Source organism: Symsagittifera roscoffensis, chromosome 8 (genome assembly GCF_963678635.1).
Source record: "Symsagittifera roscoffensis chromosome 8, txSymRosc1.1, whole genome shotgun sequence".
NCBI classification, from domain to species: domain Eukaryota; kingdom Metazoa; phylum Xenacoelomorpha; order Acoela; family Convolutidae; genus Symsagittifera; species Symsagittifera roscoffensis.
In genome coordinates this window covers 46,633,093-46,658,072 of record NC_087069.1, presented here as the reverse complement: position 1 = coordinate 46,658,072, position 24,980 = coordinate 46,633,093, and the positions used below count along the sequence as shown (strand labels likewise).

At 36.1% G+C, this 24,980-nt stretch overlaps 1 protein-coding gene across 1 annotated transcript in view; it reads left to right on the top strand.

Annotated features, from left to right (window-relative positions):
- Positions 1–1,172: 1,172 nt before the first annotated feature.
- LOC134853374 (uncharacterized) overlaps positions 1,173–24,980 on the top strand; it is a 92,465-nt gene continuing 68,657 nt past the window's right edge. The window contains exons 1-2 of the mRNA XM_063869358.1: positions 1,173–1,266; positions 1,755–1,893. Of these exons, the coding sequence (XP_063725428.1) occupies positions 1,828–1,893 (66 nt within the window). The 5' untranslated portion in view covers positions 1,173–1,266; positions 1,755–1,827. The remainder of the gene's footprint in view (positions 1,267–1,754; positions 1,894–24,980) is intronic.

The following is a 24,980-nucleotide window of genomic DNA, read 5'->3' as shown; positions in this document are numbered from 1 at the left end:
ATCTACATTCTCAATTAGTAATAGGTCTTTCAATAGAGGATCAATGTTTTCTGTATCTTTTATGTCATCGAATAAAGTATTGAGATTCGCCATTGAATAAGTGTGCGATGTTTTAAATTCATGGCCAGCAAAAAAGAGCAGTTTAGAACCGACTGTTTCTCATTGAAGGCCACTGTTATCACTGACCAAGGCATCAATGGAGTGGAGGTCTGCCTTGTTTTGAAGCCGACTGGTCTTCGGAGAGAGAATCTATAAATCACCAGCGAATATCAAAGCTCGCTAAAATTTTAGTACATCCGGCAGTTTTTTTTTTGAAGGATGCAAATAAGGAGTGGTCCCAGTAAAGAACCTTGAGGAACACGGTTTGTCATGTCTAGAACACTGGAAGTCTTAGTGATGTTCGGTAGAATATTAGTGTGTACCCTCTGGCCGCGGTATCTTTGGCTACACATTTTCAGGCAGTTGCTTTTAGGTTTACAAGATTATCCATCTCTTAAGGTCACATCAGTCATGATGTGGTGACCGAGTTGTTGTACGTGATTCATTGCCGTTAGCCTAACGTTAGTTTGAAAGTTTTACTTTTCACGTTTCATTTTAAATTTGCGGTGACCTTAAGCTCAGAATATTGAGAAATTTGCCACAAGGGGTGTTTACTTTCAAAACGCTCAAAAAAAATCAGTTTTTTGCATTTTAGACCTAAATAATACAAGTTTAAGGTTTTCTTGCGTTTAAAAATGATGCATGATATCTAAATGTTGCGTGAGTAATTTAAAAAAAAAACGATTTTTGGTGCGAAGTGTGCGCTTTGGGTCAATTGAATTATCGAATCTGCAGAGATTTTGAAGACTAAAAACGCCATGTCGTAGGATCATTTTTTGTATCTCTAGACATCGTTTGTTTGCGACAGAATCGCGAATTTGACTCTTTCGTTCAAACCACATGTATTCTTATCTTGATCGCATTCAAATATTGATTCTCAATTCTAATAAATAATAGTTCATCTTTTGCCAGTCAAACTATCGTTTAACTTCGTATCTTGAATGTTTTATTTCAGAGTTGGGTCAAAATAGTCAAACTATATTTAGTTTGCCCTTTAACTTCAGTTATAAATGCTCCTCAAACTAAATTTGATATTACGGATTCTAAATTGCACGATAAAAACTTGATTAAATTTCGTAATCTCCAAGCAGCTTATAAATTATAATTTATAATCAGCTACGAGCATAAGTAATTTACCATTTTTGGCCAATTTTAGAGACACAGTCAGTTAGTAGTACTAAACCGTTTTTTGTTTGATATTTGATTGAAGTTATGTGTAGTTCTTGTTTATCAAGCGTGATAAAGACCACTACTATCGAACTTAAATGTATTTCTTGATTTGGAGTAGAAATATGGCCCAATGGTTCGAACCAAAGACTTCAAACGACATCAAAATTTTTGTAGAAATCAGACTCAGAGATGTATTTTGATTATTTGTAAATCAAGTGGCGATTATCGAAAGATTTGCTGTTTCGTTTTCTGAGGTAACTTTGAAGCTTCAGCTATGATTATTCATTTGAACAAAATTTGATTTCAAAGTATTTATTGAACAAAAAACGAATATTTTATGGAAAGATTGAATCTGACGTATGATTTGCAGGAACTTCAGCCATATAAGAATTACTTTTCTTAAGTGAATGTATCGTCTTTTGCAAAATTTTCTTTCCTGATTTTGATACTAAAGAGCTGTGATTTGAGAAAAAACTACTAACTAGTTCATGACTGCAGACAGGCAGAACAATCTCAAAGTATGACGAATTGTTAGTATTAATTACTTGGTTATGAGTTATGTTCTGTGGATCTTCCAAGTCCAAAGATGTGAAAGAAAGCTACAGAAAACGACCCGCAGCAAAGGTCAGACACTAATTTGTTATGTTTTTTTATTTTTTGTTTCGGCCATTGAAAACGAGGAAGAACTTTGGATTCCGGTGAGTTTAAGTTTCTTTTCTTTCTTTTTATAGTTCTCCACCTAAAATCAGGTACCACAAATAGTCATCGGAATAGTCCAGCGATATATCATATTGAAACTCTTTCACTCGTAACTCGGACGACTTTTTTAAAATTTCAAAAAAATTTCCCAGTGTCGAGAAAAACCGATTTTTGAGATTCAGTCTAGTTTCGAGCGAGAATAGCAACCTTGTAACGTTCGTTATCTGAAAACTTTGAGCTAATAAAACTTCAGCTTATCAAAACGAAAATTATTTCATTTACAACAAAAGCTTTTCATAGACAAATGTTTAGCTTAAGTTATCGCTACCTAGCCTATCTAAAGTACTTTAATCATAATGAGAAAAAAATTGAAAATTATTATTTTTTCATTTTTTATTGGTTATTCATTTTGTTTGCTAATTTTATAAACATTTAAATAAATTTCTCAGCACAAACACAATTACAAACAACGATTTCAATTTCAAAAAAAAATTGAACAGAAAAACTTTTTTTTTCATATGAATTTGATCGGAACATTGACGTTACTTTTTGACCAAACTTGTATCTGGGCACTAGCAGATTAGGAGAAAGCGGGCGAACGCCCCACCCCCCCCCCCCCCCCCCTCAGGGATTCGATCCCCTACCGACACAAAGGGTCCCACATTTGTACTATTTTAAGATCTCCAATTTTGGCTAAAGGACCATTTTTTTTTTCTAAAATTACGCGATTTGTTGGTCATAATTTTCCAAGAAGTTCCCAAAACGCTTTTTTTGGCCTGTTTTTTTTTATTTTGGCTGCGGTACCCCAAAACACTAAACAGACCAAATTTTCGCAAAAAAAAAACAATCAACTTTGACAAAAGGAAGGTTTTAACTAAAATTTTGAAAAGGCTATCTAGATTGAAAATCATGGTACTCAAAAGGAACCATCTTTCTAAGGCCAAATTATTCCCATGATATACGCACTGTTCACAAAGGTATACTTTGGCCTCGTAATGTTTCGAGTCAAATTCCTCAGAGGAAAAGGTCAACGACTCCACCTTCATCTCCTAAAACACACTAGATTAACTAAATTTTAGTTTGCTTAAATCTTTTTTGATAATGTTTTTGACATAATAGTTGTAAACCAAAACATGCTTTTTGGCTTGTACCACAATTTTTTTCTTAGCATGTAACGTTTTGCTTGAAGGAACAAGCGCTTCCTGCCTTCGAACCTTCGTACAAAATGGGTTGATTGACCCCCATGGTTTTCCTTCTGATTTCGGAACCATCGACTCTGATTTTGTCTCCTAAATGTTGATCGATTAGGTCTGATTCATCTGAAAAATCAACGTTTTTTTTTTACTTTCGCTTAATCAGCAATGAATCATTGCTAATTTTACCATGTACTTTTTGAAAAGTTACACCGTTTTACCGATTTCTTGGCACGCCGCTGCATTACAGAGCAGTGCTTGGCATCGACAGGCTAATTTTTGCTGAATAAAATTTCAGCAACCGAACTTTTTTCTAAGTTTTTTACTGCCAAACAATTTTTTAAAATCAATACTCAAGAAGAAAATCCAAACATAAAGTTTTAAACAAGACTGCTCGTATCAGGGCGAAGCCCTGAATGTTCCGACTGCCTTTTAAGGTTTATGGAGCAGCAGTAATAACATAAAAAAACTAAATGAAATAGAATAAAATGAAAAATTTTTTTTCTAAAATTTGAAATTTTTTATGAAATTCATCCCCCCACATGCCATATAAAGTAAAAAAAAAGATAGATTTCGTTCCTTGTAACAAACCAATTCTGGCAAGTAAGCTTCATTCAACCAATTTGGAACGATTTATAAGACGGATTAAATCTCTGCTTACGCGTTAATAGCGCGAATTATATCGCGCGTTAATTGTCCCAAATTGGTCAAAATGGCCAAAATGGCAATCTTTAAACCCTCATAACTTTAGGAAAACTGATCACAGGTGAAATATCTTTTCAAATTCAAGCTCAAGACAACAATACTTTTTGAATGATATAAAAAATTCCGTCAAAAATTGCTAGTTAAAAAGTCGAAATTTGTCTGAAGAAAAAAAACCCAGCCCGAGCACAAATATTTCGTTACTTTCGTATCGAAAGTCAGAACAATTACATCGTTCAAGTTTCCTTGACGTATAACAGAACTAAAAAAACAGGAATCGAAAATATGAAATAAAAATCAAATGAATGTAAATAAAACAAGACTGCTCGTATCAGGGCGAAGCCCTGAATGTTCCGACTGCCTTTTAATGTTTATGAATCAGTAATAACCTTTAAAAAAATTAAATGTAATTAAATTAAATGAACATTTTTTTTCTCTAAAATTCGTAATTTTTTATGAAAACCATCCACCCACACGCCATATAAAGTACAAAAGGATAGATTTCGCTTCTTGTAACAATTCAATTATGGCAAATAAACTTCTTTCAACCAATTTGGAACGATTTCTAAGACGGATTATATCTCCGCTTACGCGTTAATAGCGCGAAATATATCGCGCGTTATTTGTCCCATACTGGCCAAAATGGCAATTATTAAACCCCCATAACTTTACGAAAAATGATCACAGGTGAATTATCTTTTCAAATTTGAGCTCAGGACAACAAAACCTTTCGAAATATTTTTTTTTAAATTCCGAAAAAAATGGCTAGTTAAAAAGTCGACATTTGTCTAAAAAAAACCCACCACGAGCACAAATATTCCGTTACTTTTGCATCGAAAGTCGGAACAAAAATTTTATCAAATCAATTTTATTTTCAATATTTGACAGATGTATGTAGTTCAAGTAACCCCATTTTTTCTCTTTTTTTATTTCGAAAATTATCCAAGGCAGCTGATTTATAATAAGCAGTTGAATATCAGTAGAACTCCAATTTCAAAAACCTGTTTGATCGGAAACGGGTAATTGACATCTATCAACGGATTTTTGAGATCCCCCACCATAGATCCACATGATTAATTATTGTTTAAATTGACGTTTTATAATTAATCTCTATAAAATTCTTCTAGAACCATCGACTATAATCAATTCAAAGTAGTTTATAAGACTACAACTTTTTGTAGAGACCGAGTTCGTTTTAAGTGTTGTTTTATAATGTACGTACGAATGATGATTACTCGATTTGTCACACCACTTATGAGAAATCGGCTAAACAAATTCAGTTCGGTTGGTTTATTTGAAGAAACATATCAGTCAATTTACGAACAAGCTAGCTCAATCAACTTGATCACTGAGCAATATAAAAATCAGAAAACTGAAAACAAAATAGTGATTGAGGCCAGGGATAATCAAAATTGATTGCAATTAATGTTTTGAGTTTTTTCCGAGGCAATCAATTAATTGCATTGGGGAATTTCTATCAATCAATTATTGCAATTAATTGCAATTATTGGGCTCTCTCAATCAAAACCAATTTTCAACAAACGTTTTTTTATTGTTCTGCAATTTAAGGATGATTTATAACAAACTTCAGTGTCTTTTTGTCCCATAGTCGACAATTGTACTTAAGGAATAACTGACATTCCAAGTTTGCTGGCATAGTCGATGCCGGTAGTCGCTTAGAGCTATACCTGCTGCGCTGAAAAAGCGTTCCACAATGTTTGACGTAGGTAATACACAAAGAATTCCTTCGTAGTCGGACCCGGAGTCGCACATTCTCTTCTTTTTTGTTATAGTCTGTGCAAATCGTCTGAGGTGATTGTTGCTGACGCTTGTTTATCTTCGTTTTTCTTCAGCATTTTCACGGCCAGAACTTCTTCTTCAGTGATAAAACGTTCGTTCTTGTTCTGATTTTTCGTGATAGCAGTTTCAAACACAACATCAAAAACAATGGACGCATCAGAAGCCAGGTATTTGGATGTCATCGGGTGAGATTTGATGACCTCGTCGAACAGAGCCCGCGTGTCAGTTATTGTGATTTCTACACGTTGCAGCGCTTTCGTAACCGAATTCTGCCTCAATTTTGCCCCGAGAATCAAGTTTTTGAACTTGCCCATAAGCGTGTTGACCTTGTCCGGAATATTTTTGTGTTCAGCAAGTATCATGTTTGTTGCGAGGTTTAGCCGATGGGACCCGCAACCCACCAAGGTCTTTCCGAGTTTACGAGCAATAGACTTATTCAGCTCGCAATTATCGTCTATTTTCGAAATAACATCTGTCTCCACGTTCTTTCCATACAAATCTTGAACAACCAATTTTATAAACCTGCAGTGTTCGTCTGCATTTAAGTTGGTCTCGTCGTACAATGGCGAAAAAGACAACAAAACAGTGGAATAACCTGCGCTCACCTTTGAATCTGGAAGGGCAGCAAAAAGTGCCACGTAATGGGTGCTGCCTTTGGACCATCTTTCCATCAGAATACACAACTTTCCTTTCAACGTATCTTTGACAGCGCTTTCAACTTTGGCCAATAAACCAATCATGTTATTCTGTAGAGTGTGCGAGAAATCGGCTTCAAGCTCGTATACTTTCGATTTGTTTCTTTTTCGACGAAACTGAAAGGGTACAAGCAGTCTGTGATCCAGTCGATCCACCCAAACAAATTCTCCACCGGTGATGATAGGTAGTCGATAAGTGTGCTCTGGTTTTCCCTGTTTTCATAGTCTGGGTGAAGGGCAATAAAGTGGTTCCATAAGTTTGTCCAGCCCTTTCCTTTTTTCTGCGTGACAGTTTTTCCACATGTACATGTCCATTTGTTCTCGAATGCTCCAGGTGTAAAATACTTTTCGCACATTTGTTTACGAAATGAATTAGTAGTCATGCTGCTTTGTTTCCACTGGAGCAATTAATGTCACACGCCAAGGTCTTAATATGTGAACAATTCTACTAGCCAATAGAATTTACTCTTATTTTCATTCACACACTGGAAGAATATCCAGGCTTCATTAGGCCGACAATACTATTAGAATACGCTTTTTAAATACTTGATAATTGCCAATTAATTGCTTGCTTTACCCTCAATTAATGGGCTTAGAAAAATACTGCAGTCAATTAATTGCATCCCATTAATTGCAATTTATTTTTCCCTCATTTTTTTTTACCACCCCTGCTTGAGGCCATATTTCAAGAAAGAAACGCTTGTCTAAAAAGAATCCTTCAGTAAACCTGGTTATTTTTTTACTACCATCAAAACTGAAAAATATGTTACTGTCATTTGACTAATTGTGCTTTTTTAAACATATCTTCATCACTATCTTGCAGCAGGTTTTTCTAATACTTTGTAAAATCGAGTTTTGAAAATAATTTTTCAATCTCTCCTCTTGAACACTTAACAAGTTTTTTAATCAAACAAAACAGATTTAGCCAATCCAAGGAATAGTAAATGGCTCAATGCAGTAATCAACTACCCAGGACACCCCCTCTCACAGGGATTTGATCCCCTCTCGTCCCGAAAGGACCCTCCTTCGGTAAAAGGCAAACTCCTACTTCAAAACCAATGCTCCCTTAGTTTTTAGCGATTTATATTTAGTCTGTCAAATTGATATTGTCAAATCATTTTTAAAAACAATGAGAGCCATAAAAATCAAAATTTAATTTTTTGATCATCATTTTCTAATTGATAACTAGTATAACAACAGAGTTGTCTAATAAACTTGATTTTTTTGCATATTTATCAAAAAACCTTTGCTCAAATTATAGTTCATTTTAATTTTCTAGTCTAGAGGGGTAATTTTCAAGTGCTATGAGCTTTTCATTGTTGACAAGGAAACCTGCACAGTAGGATGAAGTTCGACACTGAAATTTGGCTGTTCACTATATATAGAGGCGATATACTTTTGGCGATATACTACTTGTATAATAGGAGATGGCTCTTGGGCTCTATCTAATAGATAGTTTCTGATTGAGTACAGAGTCTGTTTGCGCCATTATCTTTCTCGGCCAAATCAGTCTGTACAACTCCTCAATCTGGTAGTTACCTTTTTACCACTATTATTTTCTGATGGTGTCTCAATGAACCTGTAGGAATCCTGGAAACTCGCGTTTACTGTGTGAGATCAACTTTAAGCTATTTTTTCTAATACTGGTCTGACTTGTAAAACTATTCAGTGTTTACGATATGTAATTACTCATAACTGATAGATTCTGATTGGTTAGTTTTGAGTACTTCTCAATCAGACAAAGGCAAGAGGCAATGATATTTCAAGAAAAACTTATCCAGAAAGTCCAGGGCAATCCTGGCATGACTCTGAAATTGATTTAAGCTGGCCAATCCTGGCTCCAACGATGATACCAGAGGTAGAATTTAAGCCCTAAGATATCCGCGAATATTTAGTGACAAATGATTAATCTTAAGCTAACTTGAAAATCTGTGCATCTTTTAGTATAATTAACTAATTTTGGGCTGAATTTTCATTTAAATTAGCTTAGTTTATTTATTCATTTTTTCATTTCAGTAAGCATTTCAAAAATCAGTCAACTCACTAGTATTTTATCACCACACGTTTCACACACCTTGATAATTCAAATAAATAAATATAAATACCAATAACCCATAAACTGATTTTTTTCAAGCGTTTTTTACAAAAAACAATTACTGCTCAAAAATTGATAAAACTAGAAAAAAAAAAAAATTTTCAATAATATCAACAAAAACAAGAACATAATTTGTCTACACAATTTCATATTAAAAATCACATTCCCTCGTATGTAATATTCCGATATCTCAGCACCACAACAAGAATCAAAATCGAGGGTATAAAACTGACTATGGTCACTACGAAAGTGAGGCTCATACTTGGAAGCCATAGTGATTTACAGTCCATCTGTATGACCATCATCATGACCATGGCAGTTACCAGGATCAGAGTGGTCACTATTTGGATAAATGAGCCCAGGAATGCTAAAACCGAATAGGAATTTCATCCATTGCAGTTTTTTTTCCTCGAGATAATTTTTGAGTCACATAATTATTCCAAGTTGTTGTTCAACATTGAAAAAAGTATAAGTCTTGAAACAACAATTGTACTTGAAATGAAAACATTTCGGCGTATGAAAAGTTATTTGCGACCACGGAATGGGAAGGAAATTTTCTTTCCACACAATATCGGGTACCACGAACAATCACTGGAATGTGATTATATATCAAATTATAGCTCTCTCAGTCATAATTCGAACGACGCTAAAAAGTCAGTGAAGTAGCTCTTATGAAATAAAATTTTTCATTAAGTAGTAGTAAACGTTTTAGGTACTCCAAGAATAATAAATTTGGAAGCTGAATTTACCATTGTCAATTAAGCCCAACTTACAAACAACCTAAGCATTTGCATAGTTGACTTATCACACCACACACAAAAAAGCGACCCCAATTTGATACACTATAGTTGATATTTTTTTGTGGTCGGATCATTATGGTGTACTAGCACAGCAACAGGCTATCCTTGTTTTTACTTTGTTTTTTTTTCTTTGCTGAGAGTCGATGAAGTAATGATAACTTTAATATAGGCTGGGTTGATTTTTTATTTCTATAGGAAAAATCCTATAAATTGTTCACGCTCAAATTTGATCTTTCGAGGTTTAAACTATTTGTTTTTTCTAAGCTCAGTTCATTTCTTTTGTTCTAAGAAAAACACACTCAACTATCGAACATCAGAAAAAAAAAGTCAAAAACAACTTGATCGGCTTCCAATTTTGAAAGTGAATTTTAGTTGTCAGATTTCCCAGCCTTATAGAAATTTTATCTATTATGCAGTTTTTTCAAATTGGTTTAAATTTATCAAACAAATTTAAAATCATGAACTTTTCTCAAAGGATAAACTTTTTTGAAAAAAGTCACTACTTTAGTGATTACTTGCGTTCATTGGCTTTCTCCAATCGTCTATTGATTATGTTTTACGATTTCACTGGGACACTAAAATTGGTTTTATGACATGCGTTTTTTAAAGGCGTTAGTGAGTTTTTAGCTGGAATTCAGTGAGAAATATCGCCTACACGAAACTCCGACAAAATTTGTTGCTATTGAAATCACCAGCGCAGATTGATTCCTTGATTTGAAAAAAAATTTATTTAGTGCTCACGTTTTATCTTTCAGTTCCAATCCAACTTATGTTGAAATTGGTTCAAGTTTTGCGGTAAAAATAGGCAAAATCTGTGGAATCCAAACTAATAACAAAATTACGCCAAATAATATTTCGACCAAATGCCTGTCGCAAGAAAGTTTTATATCAAATTTAAGCCTTGTCAGTCGTGATGCAATAATTTAAAAAATTTCGTCAATTTAAACCAATTAAAGCAACCAAAAAAAAATAGTTCAGTTTGAAGGGCTTTAAAAACTACTTTTTAACTTTGAAAGCCTGTATATGAAGCTTCAGATATCGATTTTAATCTCAAAAAGATCAACAAATCGGTTTAAAAAAAGAATTTGAAAAAGTTTTTTAAAATGTTCTGTTTTTGAAATGATTATAGCACGCAGGGATCACTTAAATCAATTCAAAATATTACAACGAGGGTTTCAAACACTGTTTTTGTTCCTATCTCTTTTTCCGATACGTAAGAAAAGTCGCAAAAATGAAATCTTTTTTTAAATCACATAGATCGGAAATTTTTGTGCCATTTGGACAAGACGTGACTTCGCTAACTTTTTTTGAGTTTTTGTTCAAAAAACTCGAAAACCTAAGCAGAGTCAAAAAATTTGACAAACAGTTTTCCTCTGGTGAAAGTTGTATACAGCAGAGATTGCTGATTTTTGTAAATCGAATCATTATTTGAAACCAGTACTGAACCATACTCTAAGTTTTAGACCCTTTTTGTTACCAGTTTTTGGCATGTTTTTTGAGAAGCTCATCTTCAAAAGATTGAAGGGCTTCTCTCATATAATTAGCTTGTTCAATGAAAATCAGTTTGGATTAGGATCAAATTGTAGCACTATCGGTTCTATAGTATCAGTAATTCAGAAAATTAGGTTTCACTCGAATAATCTTTCTATTTTAACCCAAGGCACATTCATAGAAATAAAAAACAGTTTTGACAGAGTTAATCATGATATTTTTCTGGATAAATTCGAATCATCTGGATTCGAAGGGCTTACTTTAAATTTTTTAAAATCGTATTTTGAAAACCGAAAACACTATGTAATCAGCTCGAGAAAAAAATCAAAAGTTCAAGGAATAAATTCGTGTCCCACCGGGAAAATTATTGGGCCCGTTTCCATTTTTCTTATATATAAATGATACAAAAAAAAGCATAAACGATCTAGTAACATGTTAGTCTATGCTAATGACAGAGTTGAAAAAAAAACAACCTTTTCGTTAAATAGTCTGAAATCTCAACAAGAAGTCTTACACGAAATTATTTTGGAGTTAACAAGAAATAAACTTAACACTTGTAAATTTGTCGTTTGCAAGAAAAAAATTAACACAAAAAACCTTTACTATGCTTTTTGATTAAAAAAATCAGCTTTTAAAATTTATTCAGACACAACAGTGGCAGTAGAAAAAAAAAGAAAACTCAAAGTCTTAAAGATCTCTTAATAGTTATTGACGAAAAAAATTTTTTGGAAACACATGAGTTCTTTAGAGAAAGATACTAGTAATGTGTCCCTGTTAATAGACACAACTTCTTTTCGCATAGAAAACTTTTGCTCAGCCATTTTAGGAAAATTGAGCCCTCGCTTGAGCATCAACTGATAGAGCAAAACTGAAACACCTAAAACGGCTGCTGAAACATCTTTTAAAAACCATATAATTCGAAAAAAAGTTTGAATGAATCAAAAAAAATAAGAGAACAAAATAAAGCTTTTACACTTTGAAAGTTTTGTGCAAAGTAATACCAAGTAAATGGCAATCAAAAAAATTTGAAAAAACAAATACTGAAAAGATGAAACAAAAAACTTAAACCGAAAGAAATGTAGCGAGAGCTGTCATAATACTATAAGAGTCTGCCGTAAAGCACTTGATTGCTGCTACAACTTTTCTCCTCTTCAACATGAGTTCTCCAAATTTACAGGTATGATACAAACTTTTAATAGCATGAAACGTTTGCTTTTTGCCCTAATTTTACAGTAATTAAAAATTTCTGAAATACCGGAAACTAAGCAACTTCAACCACCGATTTCTAGATAATTATATTCAAACTAGTAGTGACCTGACAATTGAGCTGTTTTGTATTTAAATTATGAGTAATTTGAGTTCGCCTCCATTGTTTTTCAACAACAGTTTTCATAGAAGTTTTATTCTTGGCGAACCCGATTTTTTAATTCTACCAAGTGGCAATTTTCCTCTTCCATCTTTTGTGAGCAGGCTGGGCTCTTATTCCAAGTCCCCCTTAACTACAAATTATTCAATACTGTTTTTGATTCTCGATCTGAGACACCTGAAAATGTGTTAATTTTGGCTACACCTTTTTGTAGAGACCGAATTCATTTTAAGTGTTGTTCTAAAATGCACGTGCGAATGATGATTACTCGATTTGTCACAGCACTTGTGAGATTTTGCTAAGCAAATCTAGCTCGGTTGATCTCTTTGAAGAAGCATAGCATTCAATTTACGAACAAGCTAGCGCAATCGACTTGATCGCTGAGCAATACAATAATCAGAAAACTGAAAGCAAAATAGTGCTGGAGGTCATTTTTCAAGAATGTACTGCTTGCCTGAAAAATAATCATTCAGCAAACTTGGATATTTTTTACTACCATCAAAATATTGCTTTTTTCCTGCGCTGTTTCATGTATAAATAAGAATTTTTTGCATAGATAAACCTGCGAACTACTTTTTCTCATTTTGATAGGTTTTTTATCGCTGTTTCATTGCTGAAAAAAAAGCCAAATTAGCAATATTTATCGATAAAATTTGCTATTGTGGCAAGGAACATCGATAATTCATCGATGAAGATCGCTGTTTTTTTTTCACTTTTTCATTGCTAATTTTCAATGTGAGCTCAACCCGGGTCCCCTCTTGAACACTGAATTTTTTTTTTAACCAAACAAGACAGATTTAGCCAATCCAAGAAATAGTAAATGGCTCAATGCAGTATTCAACTACCCAGGACGCCCCCCTACCTCAGGGATTCGATCCCCTGTCGTCCCAAAAGGACCCCCTTCGGTACAAGGCAAACGAAGTTGAGACAATTAGCGCCCACATATCATATAAAAATAGATATTAAAACGTACCTTATTTGTCTTTCTAATGATGTGAAATTTTGACACCGAATAGACAAGGATAGACAACGTTTTGTAATCATTTTCCGCGTTTAAAGCTGTTTCGTCCAGCTCGGACAACTCTACTGCAATTCGTTTTTCCTCCACTTTTGTCAATAAAATTCTGTGTTTTGAGTTTTGCCACATATTGAGTGGTTGTGACTATCCTCCTTCTCGCAAAAACTAATTGTTTTGTCGCCCATGATAATCCAGTCCAAGCACCCGAAGATGTTTGCCGTTTTCTGACCAGTGAAACTGATCTCTGTAAGTCGCTGCGAACTTTTGCTCGAATTGGAATGAGCTGAACGAATATGTGACAATAAATTTTGTAATTTCAGCTCTTTCTGGCAATTTGCAATAGTGGAGCAGTTTCTGCACTTAAAATGTGTTCCACTTGATTCGGAAGTATTTTCAGCGAAATCGAACAGTGCAATTGCCTTGTTCATGACCACTGTGGGATTAGCAAAAGCACACTTGTGACACAACTGGTGAACACATTAAGCACTGCATCAAGTTTGTTTGTGTGCACCAGCAGCTGATTGGCTTAATTGTTCGAAATTGGGTACAACGTAAAATATCGAGTTTCCAGCCGATAGATTATCGCAATACTTAAAAGCTAGTCAAAAGATATTGCATTATATCAGATATGCAACTATCGATTGCTCCTCCCCCCCCCCCACCTCCCCTCGAGAAAATACTAGATCCGCTCCTGCAACAACATAAAAAACCCAAAGTATAACCATGTGTTAATTCACTCTTGACTGATCAATCTTTTTGCGCTGAAGCTCTCAGGTTTTCGAAATTTTGGTCTTCTGAGGACATAACTTAGACATTGCTCATCAGCGTGCTGGATGGTAGGGAGGTGGGGAAGACCGCCTTTCTCAATTCTGGTTGCAAAATTTTCCCAAAGGGTCCCGATTCTGGTATAACGTTACGACATCCATTGTTGACTGACCATCCCGAAAATTTTTCTGAAGGCGCTTATCGGAGAGCGCGCGCCGAAAAAACGCAATTTCGTTCAAAATTTTCCAGAGTGTTCAAAAGTGCCGTTTTTGGCCTGATTTTTGAGAGCTCGGAGAATCAAATTGGTCGACCTGAAATAATGGTCCGCAAAAATTCTGCGCACACCAATGACCTTGCTTAAATAAATTTTTTGAACTCCTACTTCAAAACCACTGCTTCCTTAGTTTTTAGCAGTTTATATTTAGTCTGTCAAATTGATATTGTCAAATCATTTTTGAAAACACTGAGAGCCATAAAAATCAAAACTTAATATTTTGATCATCATTTTCTAATTGATAACTAGTATAACAACAGAGTTGTCTATTGAACTTGATTTTTTTGCATATCTATCAAAAAACCTTTGCTCAAATTATAGTTCATTTAATTTTCTAGTCCGCAGGGGTAATTTTCAAGTGCTATGAGCTTTTCATTGTTGACAAGGAAACCTGCACAGTAGGATGAAGTTCGACACTGAAATTTGGCTGTTCACTATATATAGAGGCGATATACTTCTGGCGATATACTACTTGTATAATACGAGATGGCTCTTGGGCTATCTAATAGATAGTTTCTGATTGAGTACAGAGTCAGTTAGTCCAGGGGCGGATTTAGGGGGGGGGGGCGTTGGGGTTTGGTCGAACGCCCTCCCCCCCCCCCCCCCTCAGGGATTCGACCCCCTGCCGACATAAAGGGTCCGACCTTTGATACTTTTTCAGAAATCCATTTTTGGCCGACCGACCCTAAAATTTTTCTAAAGGCGCTATCGGTGCCAATATATACTAACTTTGAGGGGGAGCGCGGGCCAAAAAAACGCTATTTTTTGTCAACGTTTTTCAAAAAGTACCCAAAAACGGCTTTTTTGACTGTTTTGGCAAAACAGTGCCTTAGGAGAGCTCGGAAAATCAACTTGCTCGACCTAAAACAAAGGTCGTCAAAATTTTGGAAAATTTTTTGAAAATCCGCCCCCCCCCCCCCCCTCCCCCCTCGAGAAAATCCTAGATCCGCCCCTGAGTTAGTCCCACTATCTTTTCTCGGCCAAATCAGTCTGTACAACTCCTCAATCTAGTAGTTATCTCTTTACCACTCCTATTTTCTGATGGTGTCTCAATGAACCTGTAGGAATCCTGGAAACTCGCGTTTACTGTGTGAGATCTACTTTAAGCTATTTTTTTCTAATACTGGTCTGACTTGTAAAACTATTCAGTGTTTACGATATGTAATTACTCATTACTGATAGATTCTGATTGGGTAGTATTGAGTACTTCTCAATCAGACAAAGACAAGAGGCAATGATATTTCAAGAAAAACTTATCCAGAAAGTCCAGGGCAATCCTGGCATGACTGTGAAATTGATTTCAGCTGGCCAATCCTGGCTCCAACGATGATACCAGAGGTAGAACTTAAGCCCTACGATATCCGCGAATAGTTAGTCACAAATGATTGATCTTAAGCTAACTTGAAAATCTGTGCATCTTTTAGTATATTTATTGAATTTTGGGCTGAAATTACATTTAAATTAGCTTAGTTTCGTTGTTCATTTTTTCATTTCAGTAAGCATTTCAAAAATCAGTCAACTCACTAGTATTTTATCACCACACGTTTCACACACCTTGATAAATCAAATAAATAAATATAAATACCAACAACCCATAAACTGATTTTTTGCAAGCGTTTTTTACAAAAAACAATTACTGCTCAAAATTGATAAAATTAAAAAAAAAAAATTTTTCAATAATATCAACAAAAACAAGAACATAATTTGTCTACACAATTTCATATTAAAAATCACATTCCCTCGTATGTAATATTCCGATATCTCAGCACCACAACAAGAATCAAAATCGAGGGTATAAAACTGACTATGGTCACTACGAAAGTGAGGCTCATACTTGGAAGCCATACTGAGTTACAGTCCATCTGTATGACCATCATCATGACCATGGCAGTTACCAGGATCAGAGTGGTCACTATTTGGATAAATGAGCCCAGGAATGCTAAAACCGAATAGGAATTTCATCCATTGCAGTTTTTTTTCCTCGAGATAATTTTTGAGTCACATAATTATTCCAAGTTGTTGTTCAACATTGAAAAAAGTATTAGTCTTGAAACAACAATTGTACTTGAAATGAAAACATTTCGGCGTATGAAAAGTTATTTGCGACCACGGAATGGGAAGGAAATTTGATGTTTCGATCATTAAAAATGGGGAGGAACTTCGTCTTCGTTTTTTTTTTAAATTTTTTTTCTTTCCACACAATATCGGGTACCACGAACAATCACTGGAATGTGAATATATATCAAATTATAGCTCTCTCAGTCATAATTCGAACGACGCTAAAAAGTCAGCAAAGTAGCTCTTATGAAATAAAAAAAAGTTTTAAGTAGTAAACGTTTTAGTCACTCCAAGAATAATAAATTTGGAAGCTGAATTACAAACAACCTAAGCATTTGCATAGTTGACTTATCGCACCACACACAAAAAAGCGACCCTAATTTGATACACTCTAGTTTACATTTTTTTTTTGTGGTCGGATCATTATGGTGTACTAGGCACAGCAACAGACTATCCTTGTTGTTCCGACTTTCGATACGAAAGTAACGGAATATTTGTGCTCGGGGTGGGTTTTTTTTCTTCAGACAAACTTCGACTTTTTAACTAGCCATTTTTGACGGAATTTTTTTATATCATTCGAAAGCTATTGTTGTCCTGAGCTCATATTTGAAAAGATATTACACCTGTGATCATTTTTCGTAAAGTTATTGGGGTTTAAAGTTTGCTATTTGGGACAATTAACGCACGATATATTTCGCGCTATTAACGCGTAAGCGGAGAGTTAATCCGTCTTAAAATTGTTCCAAATTGGCTGAAAGAAGCTTATTTGCCATAATTGATTTGTTACAAGGAGCAAAATCTATCCTTTTGTTTTTTATATGGCGTGTGGGGTGATGATTTTCTTTTAAAAAAATTTCAAATTTTAGAAAAAAAAATTTCCATTTTTTTTAATTACATTTAATTTTTTTGATGTTACTACTGCTCCATAAAACCTTATTAGGCAGTCGGAACATTCAGGGCTTCGTCCTGATACGAACAGTCTTGTTTTTACTTTGTTTTTTTTTTGTTGAGAGTCTCGTTTGATAACTCGAATATAGGCTGGGTTGCTTTTTTCTATTTCTATAGGAAAAGTCTTATAAAGTGTTCACGCTCAAATTTGATCTTTCGTGGTTTAAACTATTTGTTTTTTCTAAGCTCAGTTCATTTCTTTTGTTCTGTGATATTTCTATGCTACGAGTAGGTAAGAGCAAAAGAGAATAATTGAAAACATTTAATTCTGTCTTTTGACTTTGCTTAGTTTTGTTAGAGATCACGTTCATGTGTCTTCTACGATCGCACCCGTCCAAATGACTGTTACGTTTGGCCTGCATGGATGGCCTTGAACAATACTAACAATACATAACAGAATATTAATAACACTTTATCCAAGGTTACTGTGGCAACAGTACTACACGGTACCACATTCCCCTGAGGACCACAAAATTTTATATAATACCTTATAAATTTTTATAAATAGTATATAAGTCTCAGTTTACTAAATTGTTTTCATTTTAGCTTAGTTTTCCTTGTTTGTTTTCTTCATCACTTCCGCTTTGTTTCTTGCAGCATTCCACGATCCCGACTCATCCAACGATGTAGCTCCGAATTTCCTTTTGAACAAATGTCTCTCTAGTAAGTCAAACGTGTCGTTCTCCAATGTTGTCTCTTTGTTATTGATGTTTAATTTTGCCAGTCTCATCCTGTAGGCCTCAAGTGCTGCCAAATTTAGCTCTGTTACATTGTCCTCACAACTGATCAACTTTACAGAGTGTGATACGGGGCTGCCGTATGTCTTTGGTCCCTGGTTCTTTGTTTGTCGACTGCTTCGTCTGACTGTCGTTGTAACCCCTTCTTTGTCCGACTCGTCCGCAAAAACTGCCGGCTATTGTCAACTGATTCCGTTTTTTGAGTCAGTAGTTTTTCTGGTTCGTTTTGTACCCCTCGGGTCAAAACCTGGTTTGTGATTTCTTCCCATTCTTTTGTTGTCACATTGTTATTCTGGAATGTGTCCAGAATTTCCTTTTCACTAGATTGCCGTGTGATCCTTTTACTCACTGGAGCTTCTCTCGGTGCAGACGACTCTATGTAGACGGCTTCATTACTCGTATCCCGCTTCTTAGATTCTTTTGCTGTTTTAACAGTTTTCGTTGTACGTGGCTCTTGCGTCTTGGTTTTTCCAGATCTTGCACTCTGGACTAGTGGTCCTGCCCTATTTGGCTTAACCCTTTTTCCACCTAGATTTAGGCCCCCGCCCGTTTTTGTTTCTTTCGACGTAACAACGTTTGGCGAGTTTTGAAACTTATCCATTAGTCGATTGTCTTCTATTTCTTGATCGGTTGGCCCCTGGTCTTTCGCATCATGTTCTTCAGCCGACTCACTGTCTACGTCTTCATGATGTGATACTGTCTTCTGTTGTTTGCTCCTAGGTTCTTCCCCCGTTGGGCTCCTCTTTTTCTCCGAGCTTTGTGCTTTGAGCTGTGTATGCAGTTTAAAACACGCGCTATATCGCTCTTTCGATATACTGCACCAGCAGCCGTTTTGATTGTTGACGGTGTCTCTGCCACTATTTTGCCTTTCAGCGGCATTGTTAGGGCCTTTCCACTCTTTCTTTGCTCATGTTTTCGGAGGAAGCTTCCTGACCAGCTATCATCCGATGTAGTCTGCTTGTCTTCGATAAATCCTTTTTGCCATGAGTATAGGAGTTCCTTTCGCAGTTCGGGATTTATCGTGCTCGTTTCATCTACAATTCTTCGTAGTTCGCTATCTGAGATATCCCGTCTGGTGACATTTCATCTCGCATTGGCCTCTAGTAGCTGCTTTAGTTCCTTTGCCCTAGCTCTTTCTTTGGCCGCCGCAGTGTTGCGTAGAAACAGTGGGCTGACGTCCCGGCTATTCTGTCATTTTCGTATGATTTTTACATTGTCCCTGAATTGATCGATGCGTCTCTTCAACTGCGATGCTGTTAACGCCGATCTCTGTAAATGTTTTTTATCTAAACGATCAGATTCCTTCAGAAATTTATCCCTTACAATTTTAAACTCAGTTTTTGGTAATCGACCAAAGTGCGCTTCAAACGGGGACAACTTTATTGTTTTCTGTTTATTCCATCTTAGGTCCCTAATTATTGTGCTCAAGCACAATTTAATAGATTGTACTTTTTCTTCGAGTAGCATTACTCCCAACCTTCGTTTAATAGTTTGTATTGTTCGTTCGACTAGTCCACATCCTCGATGATCACCGACTGGACAGAGTTTTTGAATAATATTATTTTCAGTGCAAAATTTTTTTTATTGATTTTCCTTTAAACCCGGAAAACTGATCCGTTTTAATCGATTCTGGTATACCATGTGTGTCAATGTAGGTACGTAGAATTGATTTTCCCCCTGTAGATTTCGTAACTTTGACTGACGGAAATTTTGAGTATCTATCAATAGCAACTAACAAATATATCTTCTTTCCCTTATGGTCTTCAAGTGGACCCACATAGTCTAATTGTAATTCTTGACCAGGCTGTGTCAACAGTCGAAGTGGTTTGGCCGAATTTTTTGGGATTATATGTTTAGCATTCTTACCATAACGAGTGCAACTTCTACACTCTTCGGCCATAATGACTATGTTTTTGTGCATGTGTGGCCACCATAAGTAATTGGAAACCTGCAACATCGCTTCTTGGCCAGGATGTCCTTGATGAAGTCGTCGAAGCACCGCTTGTCTCAGCTTCTCTGGTACGGCTAAACGATTGTCCACCAGTAGGCAGTCATCTACTACCGACATCTGGTGCCACAGAAGATTGGTGTATGGACCCATTAGCTCGAATCCGTGTCTATCGTTCCGTTCCACCACTCGCCTGAGCCGATCCATCCAAGTATCCTCTGATACTAGTTCCACCAGTAGACTTTTGTCGAATACTTTTTCGAGTGACAGTGGGCCATTTGTTTCCTTTAACTGCTCCGACAGTTGGTAATTGCTTTTCCGCGAATTATGTCCACCTCTCGTTTTCTGTTGCGGTGTGACCATGCAAGTCTCAGTTCCTGAACTGCAGTCCGGTTCATCAATGCTGTCCATCGTTAAATCCACCTCAACGATTTGTCCAAGTTTCATCTCCTGATTGGGTTTGTCCCGGTGGTTTCGGGCTTTGCATCACCAAATTGGCTTCTTATTCCATCGTTGATCGTGATTTCTCATTCTGTTCCGATCCTATTAGTTCCCAAAATGAAACTAACATTGGTTGGGCTGTTGTAGCAGTTGATGTTGACTGACCACTATTTCCCGTGTCTGTTCTGATTTGTCTGTTCATCATGTTCCAATTCGCTTGTGGTATTTGTTCAAAATACCTGAATTCCAAATACCTGAAAATACCTATTTGTTCAAAAGTCTGAATTCTCTGATTCTGATTTGTTTGGAGTCCTTTGTATCATTCTGGTTCTTTGGAACGTCGTTTCTGTTATTTCTTCCCTTATTGTGTCTATGTTATTCCGATCCTGAATTCTGACCATCTTCTTTTTTCCTTTCTTTGCTGTTTCGCCTGAATGCATATTTTCTGATTCACGATTTGATAACTTTCCAATTTTTTTAACTGTTTCGACCGACTGTATTTGCTGACGATATTGAGATAAACTCATTTTTGAGTTTTCAAACTTTTTTCGTTGAAACGAACGTGAACCTTCATTTCTTTCGTTCCGGTCGTGTTTTGTCCGTTTGGGACCGTTTTGGTTGCCATAGCAACGGGTAGATGACGTGTTCTGATTTGATACATTTTGATCAATTCTAGAATATTCTAGAACGTTTTCGTTCCGGTCGAGCCTATCGTGATCACTCAGTTGACTGTTTAAACAGTCGAGAGCTTTATGAAAACTTTCAATCGATGTGACTACAAATTTTTCATCCAATACTGACTCCGGCCATGGTTCACCCTTCGGGTTTCTAGATAGGTAATCTACTATACCCATATCTTTCCCTGGTACATGAATAACCTTAAATTGAAAGGGTTAGTAATCAGTCTACCCATCTAGTCAGCCTAGATTGGTAGGTTTTGTTTGACTTATTTTCATCCAAGGCAGAAACCAGTGCTTTATGATCTGTGGCTATCACGAATTCTTTTCCTAACAAATAATGTTTAAATCGGTCAACAGACCATACTACTGCTAGCAGTTCTAGTTCATTTGTGGAGTATTTTTTTTCTTGTGTGTTTAAATATCTGGAAGCGAATGCAATCGGTATCCACTCCCCCTCCCAGTTTTGTTGTTCCAACGATGCCCCCAGCCCACTATGGCTGGCGTCACATTTTACCCTAGTAAGTATTTTAGGGTCGTAATAATGAATTCGCAACGGCTGCTTTTACCGATTCGAATATCTCCGAATGTTCTTCTTTCCATTCAAATTTTTTTACTTGAATTTTCACACTTTTGAGTTTTTTTTCTTTTTCTTCTCGCAGCAGAGGTCTCAACTTTTCAGTTAAAGTAGCTGCAATTGGAATGAATTTGGCCAGATGATTTATACTACCCAGAAATGATCTGAGTTGTTTCAGTGAAATTGGCGGACCAAGCTTCAAAATCGCTTCCGTTTTTGTTATCTTTGGAGAAATACCCTCCAACGATAATTTATGTCCCAACCAATTCACCTCCTGTTGAACGAATTCACATTTCGACAGTTTTAGTGCTAAGTTTCCAGCACATTCATGATCAATTTTTCATGTTCTTGTTCACTTCCCTTAGACACAATGAGTATGTCGTCAAGAAAACAGAATGTATTTTCCGCATGGTTCAATGTTCTGTCCATAGTTTTTTGAAACTCCGCTGGCATATCTGCCAGACCGTAAAATCCGGTCCAAAATCTGTATGTTCCAGTAGCTTGCCCACCTATGATGTTAAAATTGCATTGTTTAGCTGTCTCTGCAGTCAGCTTAAGTTGACTGTAGGCATACTTCAAATCTAATACTGAGAAATACAGGGTACCGTTTTCATTTGCTGTGATTATTTGGCTGACCCCATCCAATAACTCATCCACATTCGCATTCGGCATTTGGTATTTATTTTTGAGCAACTGTCTATTTATGGGTTTGGCATCTAAGGCCAACTTTTTGGAGTCATCTTTTTTTACTGTTATTACAATAGGTGCTATAAAACAATCACTAGTACATTTGTCTAGACGTTTTATATGCCCCTCTTTTAACAGTTTTTCCATTTCTTCATACATTTTCCCTTGTATGTGTATTGGGATGCGTCTCCCTTTTTCTTGTAATGGACAAAGTGGGTATTTGAACTTTTTGCTGACAACGTGATTTTTCGAACACCCTTGACGATCAAAAAGGTTTTTAAATTTACTATAGAATTTGTTTTTCCAACCTTCTGACTGTTCGCACAGTAACACGTCAAACCTCGTCTTTTCTTTCGGTGCCAACTTCTGTTTTGTGTGTATCCCTACTTTGCTCTGTAAGTCCAGCCCCAAAATACATCGCGTGCGTCGTTCTGTGTTTAAGAACGATGCTCCCACCACCTCCCACCCTGCTGAACGGATCGTCGTGGTGATTGCACCCAATATATTAATCGGCTGTTTGTTATAGTCTACAAATTTTGTAGTCAAGTTGAGATTTTCCCGTGGAATGAACCTCGTATTTTTTGAAGACTCCAGAATTTGCTTTGCAGTCGCCCAGTTCAAAAATGATACAGGACTGTCCGTATCAATAGTCATGTTTATGATTTGATGATCTATTCTTACCAAAGCTTTTAATGGCCTTATTTGTTTCGATCGTGTTTTTCTGCGAATATCAACCTTCTGTATGTCCTTGCTACTCTTTTTGATATCTCGGTTTCTATTTGATTGCTGTTTTATATACTCATCTATTTCTTCCATCGAAGACAATTCTGATTCAATAGCCATAATTTCGAACTCCTCGCACGAGTCAAATGACTGAATTAAATTGCACTCTTCATCTGAGCTGGATGATTTTTCCACAATCTCATTTATCTGCTGTGACTTACACATTTTTGCAAAGTGATATGGTTTAGAACAATTTTTACATGTTTTGCCCATGGCCGGACATTTCTTCAAATGTTCTTCCCCAAACAGTCGACCACATCGAGTACACGTTTTCGTGTCTGTAAAGTTTCCCCCCTCTTTTCTGTCTGATGCTTTCTTCTTGTACATGTTGTTCGGTTGTCTCCTACCGTAAGCATTTTTATTTCCAATACTCATAATTGGTTCTTGTTTTATCTTCATTGTTCCATTTACCTGAGCTGTACTTGCAGTCGTTGCATTAGTTTTCTGAAATGCCTGAGTTGTCTGTTTACTTTGTTCAAACTTCAACGCCCTTTTCAATACCTCCTCTGGTGAAAATGTTTCAAACGTTAGTGTCTCTTGTAATACCACATTTTTCAATTTCGATATGAATAGGTCAAGCACTAGTTCGTCCTCTAGTGTCCCTAATTCTGCTCTGGCTGCTTGAGCAGTTAATGCGAAATGAAAGGCCTCGAGTGACTCCCCTGTTTCCTGTGAACGGTTAAACAAATTGTAGCGTTCATACGTAACACTCTGTGATTTATCAAATGAAGTCTTAGCCAACGCTACCATCTGCCTGAATTCTAACTTTGAAACTTCTACATGCGGGTTCTTTTGTACAAAGTTCTTCTTTCCTTCTGTCGCCAATGCCAGGAATAATCTAGAGGCTACCTCGTTGTAATATACGTTGTGTCCAACCTTTTGTCCTCTAGTTTTTTTTTCTTCATTTTCCAGAAGAATCTTATCCCGGGCTAGTTGGTCTCGAGCTTCCCTTTCTGTAATCGCCTGAGCGTTTTCATGTTCTCGTGGAGTCTCTGGTCTTGGTAACGGTTCCAATAGCACTTCTTTCGGTTCTTCTAACAATAGTTCCGGATTCACGCTCTCCTTTTCTGTAACTGCCAAAAGAAATTGGTCTAGCCAAATCTTGAAATTCCAAGGAGGGTCAGAATTCGCGGTCGTCCAAAATACAGGGATTCCCATAGCTGGTCTATTGTCCTGGGACAGAAATCCTGCTGGCTGCGCCATGTGATATTTCTATGCTACGAGTAGGTAAGAGCAAAAGAGAATAATTGAAAACCTTTAATTCTGTCTTTTGACTTTGCTTAGTTTTGTTAGAGATCACGTTCATGTGTCTTCTACGATCGCAACCGTCCAAATGACTGTTACGTTTGGCCTGCATGGATGGCTTTGAATAATACTAACAAAACATAACAAAATATTAATAACACTTTATCCAAGGTTACTGTGGCAACAGTACTACACGGTACCACTTGTTCTAAGAAAAACACACTCAACTATCGAACATCAGAAAAATAAAAGTCAAAAACAACTTGATTGGCTTCCAATTTTGAAAGTGAATTTTAATTCTCAGATTTCCCACCCTTATAGAAATTTTATCTATTAATGCAGTTTTCTCAAATTGGTTTAAATTTATCAAAAAAAATTAAAATCATGAACTATTCTCAAAAGATAAGCATTTTTGAAAAAGTCACTACTTTAGTGATTACTTGCGTTCATTGGCTTTCTCCAATCGTCTATTGATTATGTTTTACGATTTCACTGGGACACTAAAATCGGTTTTATGACATGCGTTTTTTACAGGCGTTAGTGAGTTTTTAGCTGGAATTCAGTGACAAATATCGCCTACACAAAACTCCGACAAAAATTTGTTGCTATTGAAATCACCCGCGCAGATTGATTCCTTGATTTGAAAAAAATTTGTTTAGTACTCACGTTATATCTTTCAGTTCCAATCCAACTTATGTTGAAATTGGTTCAA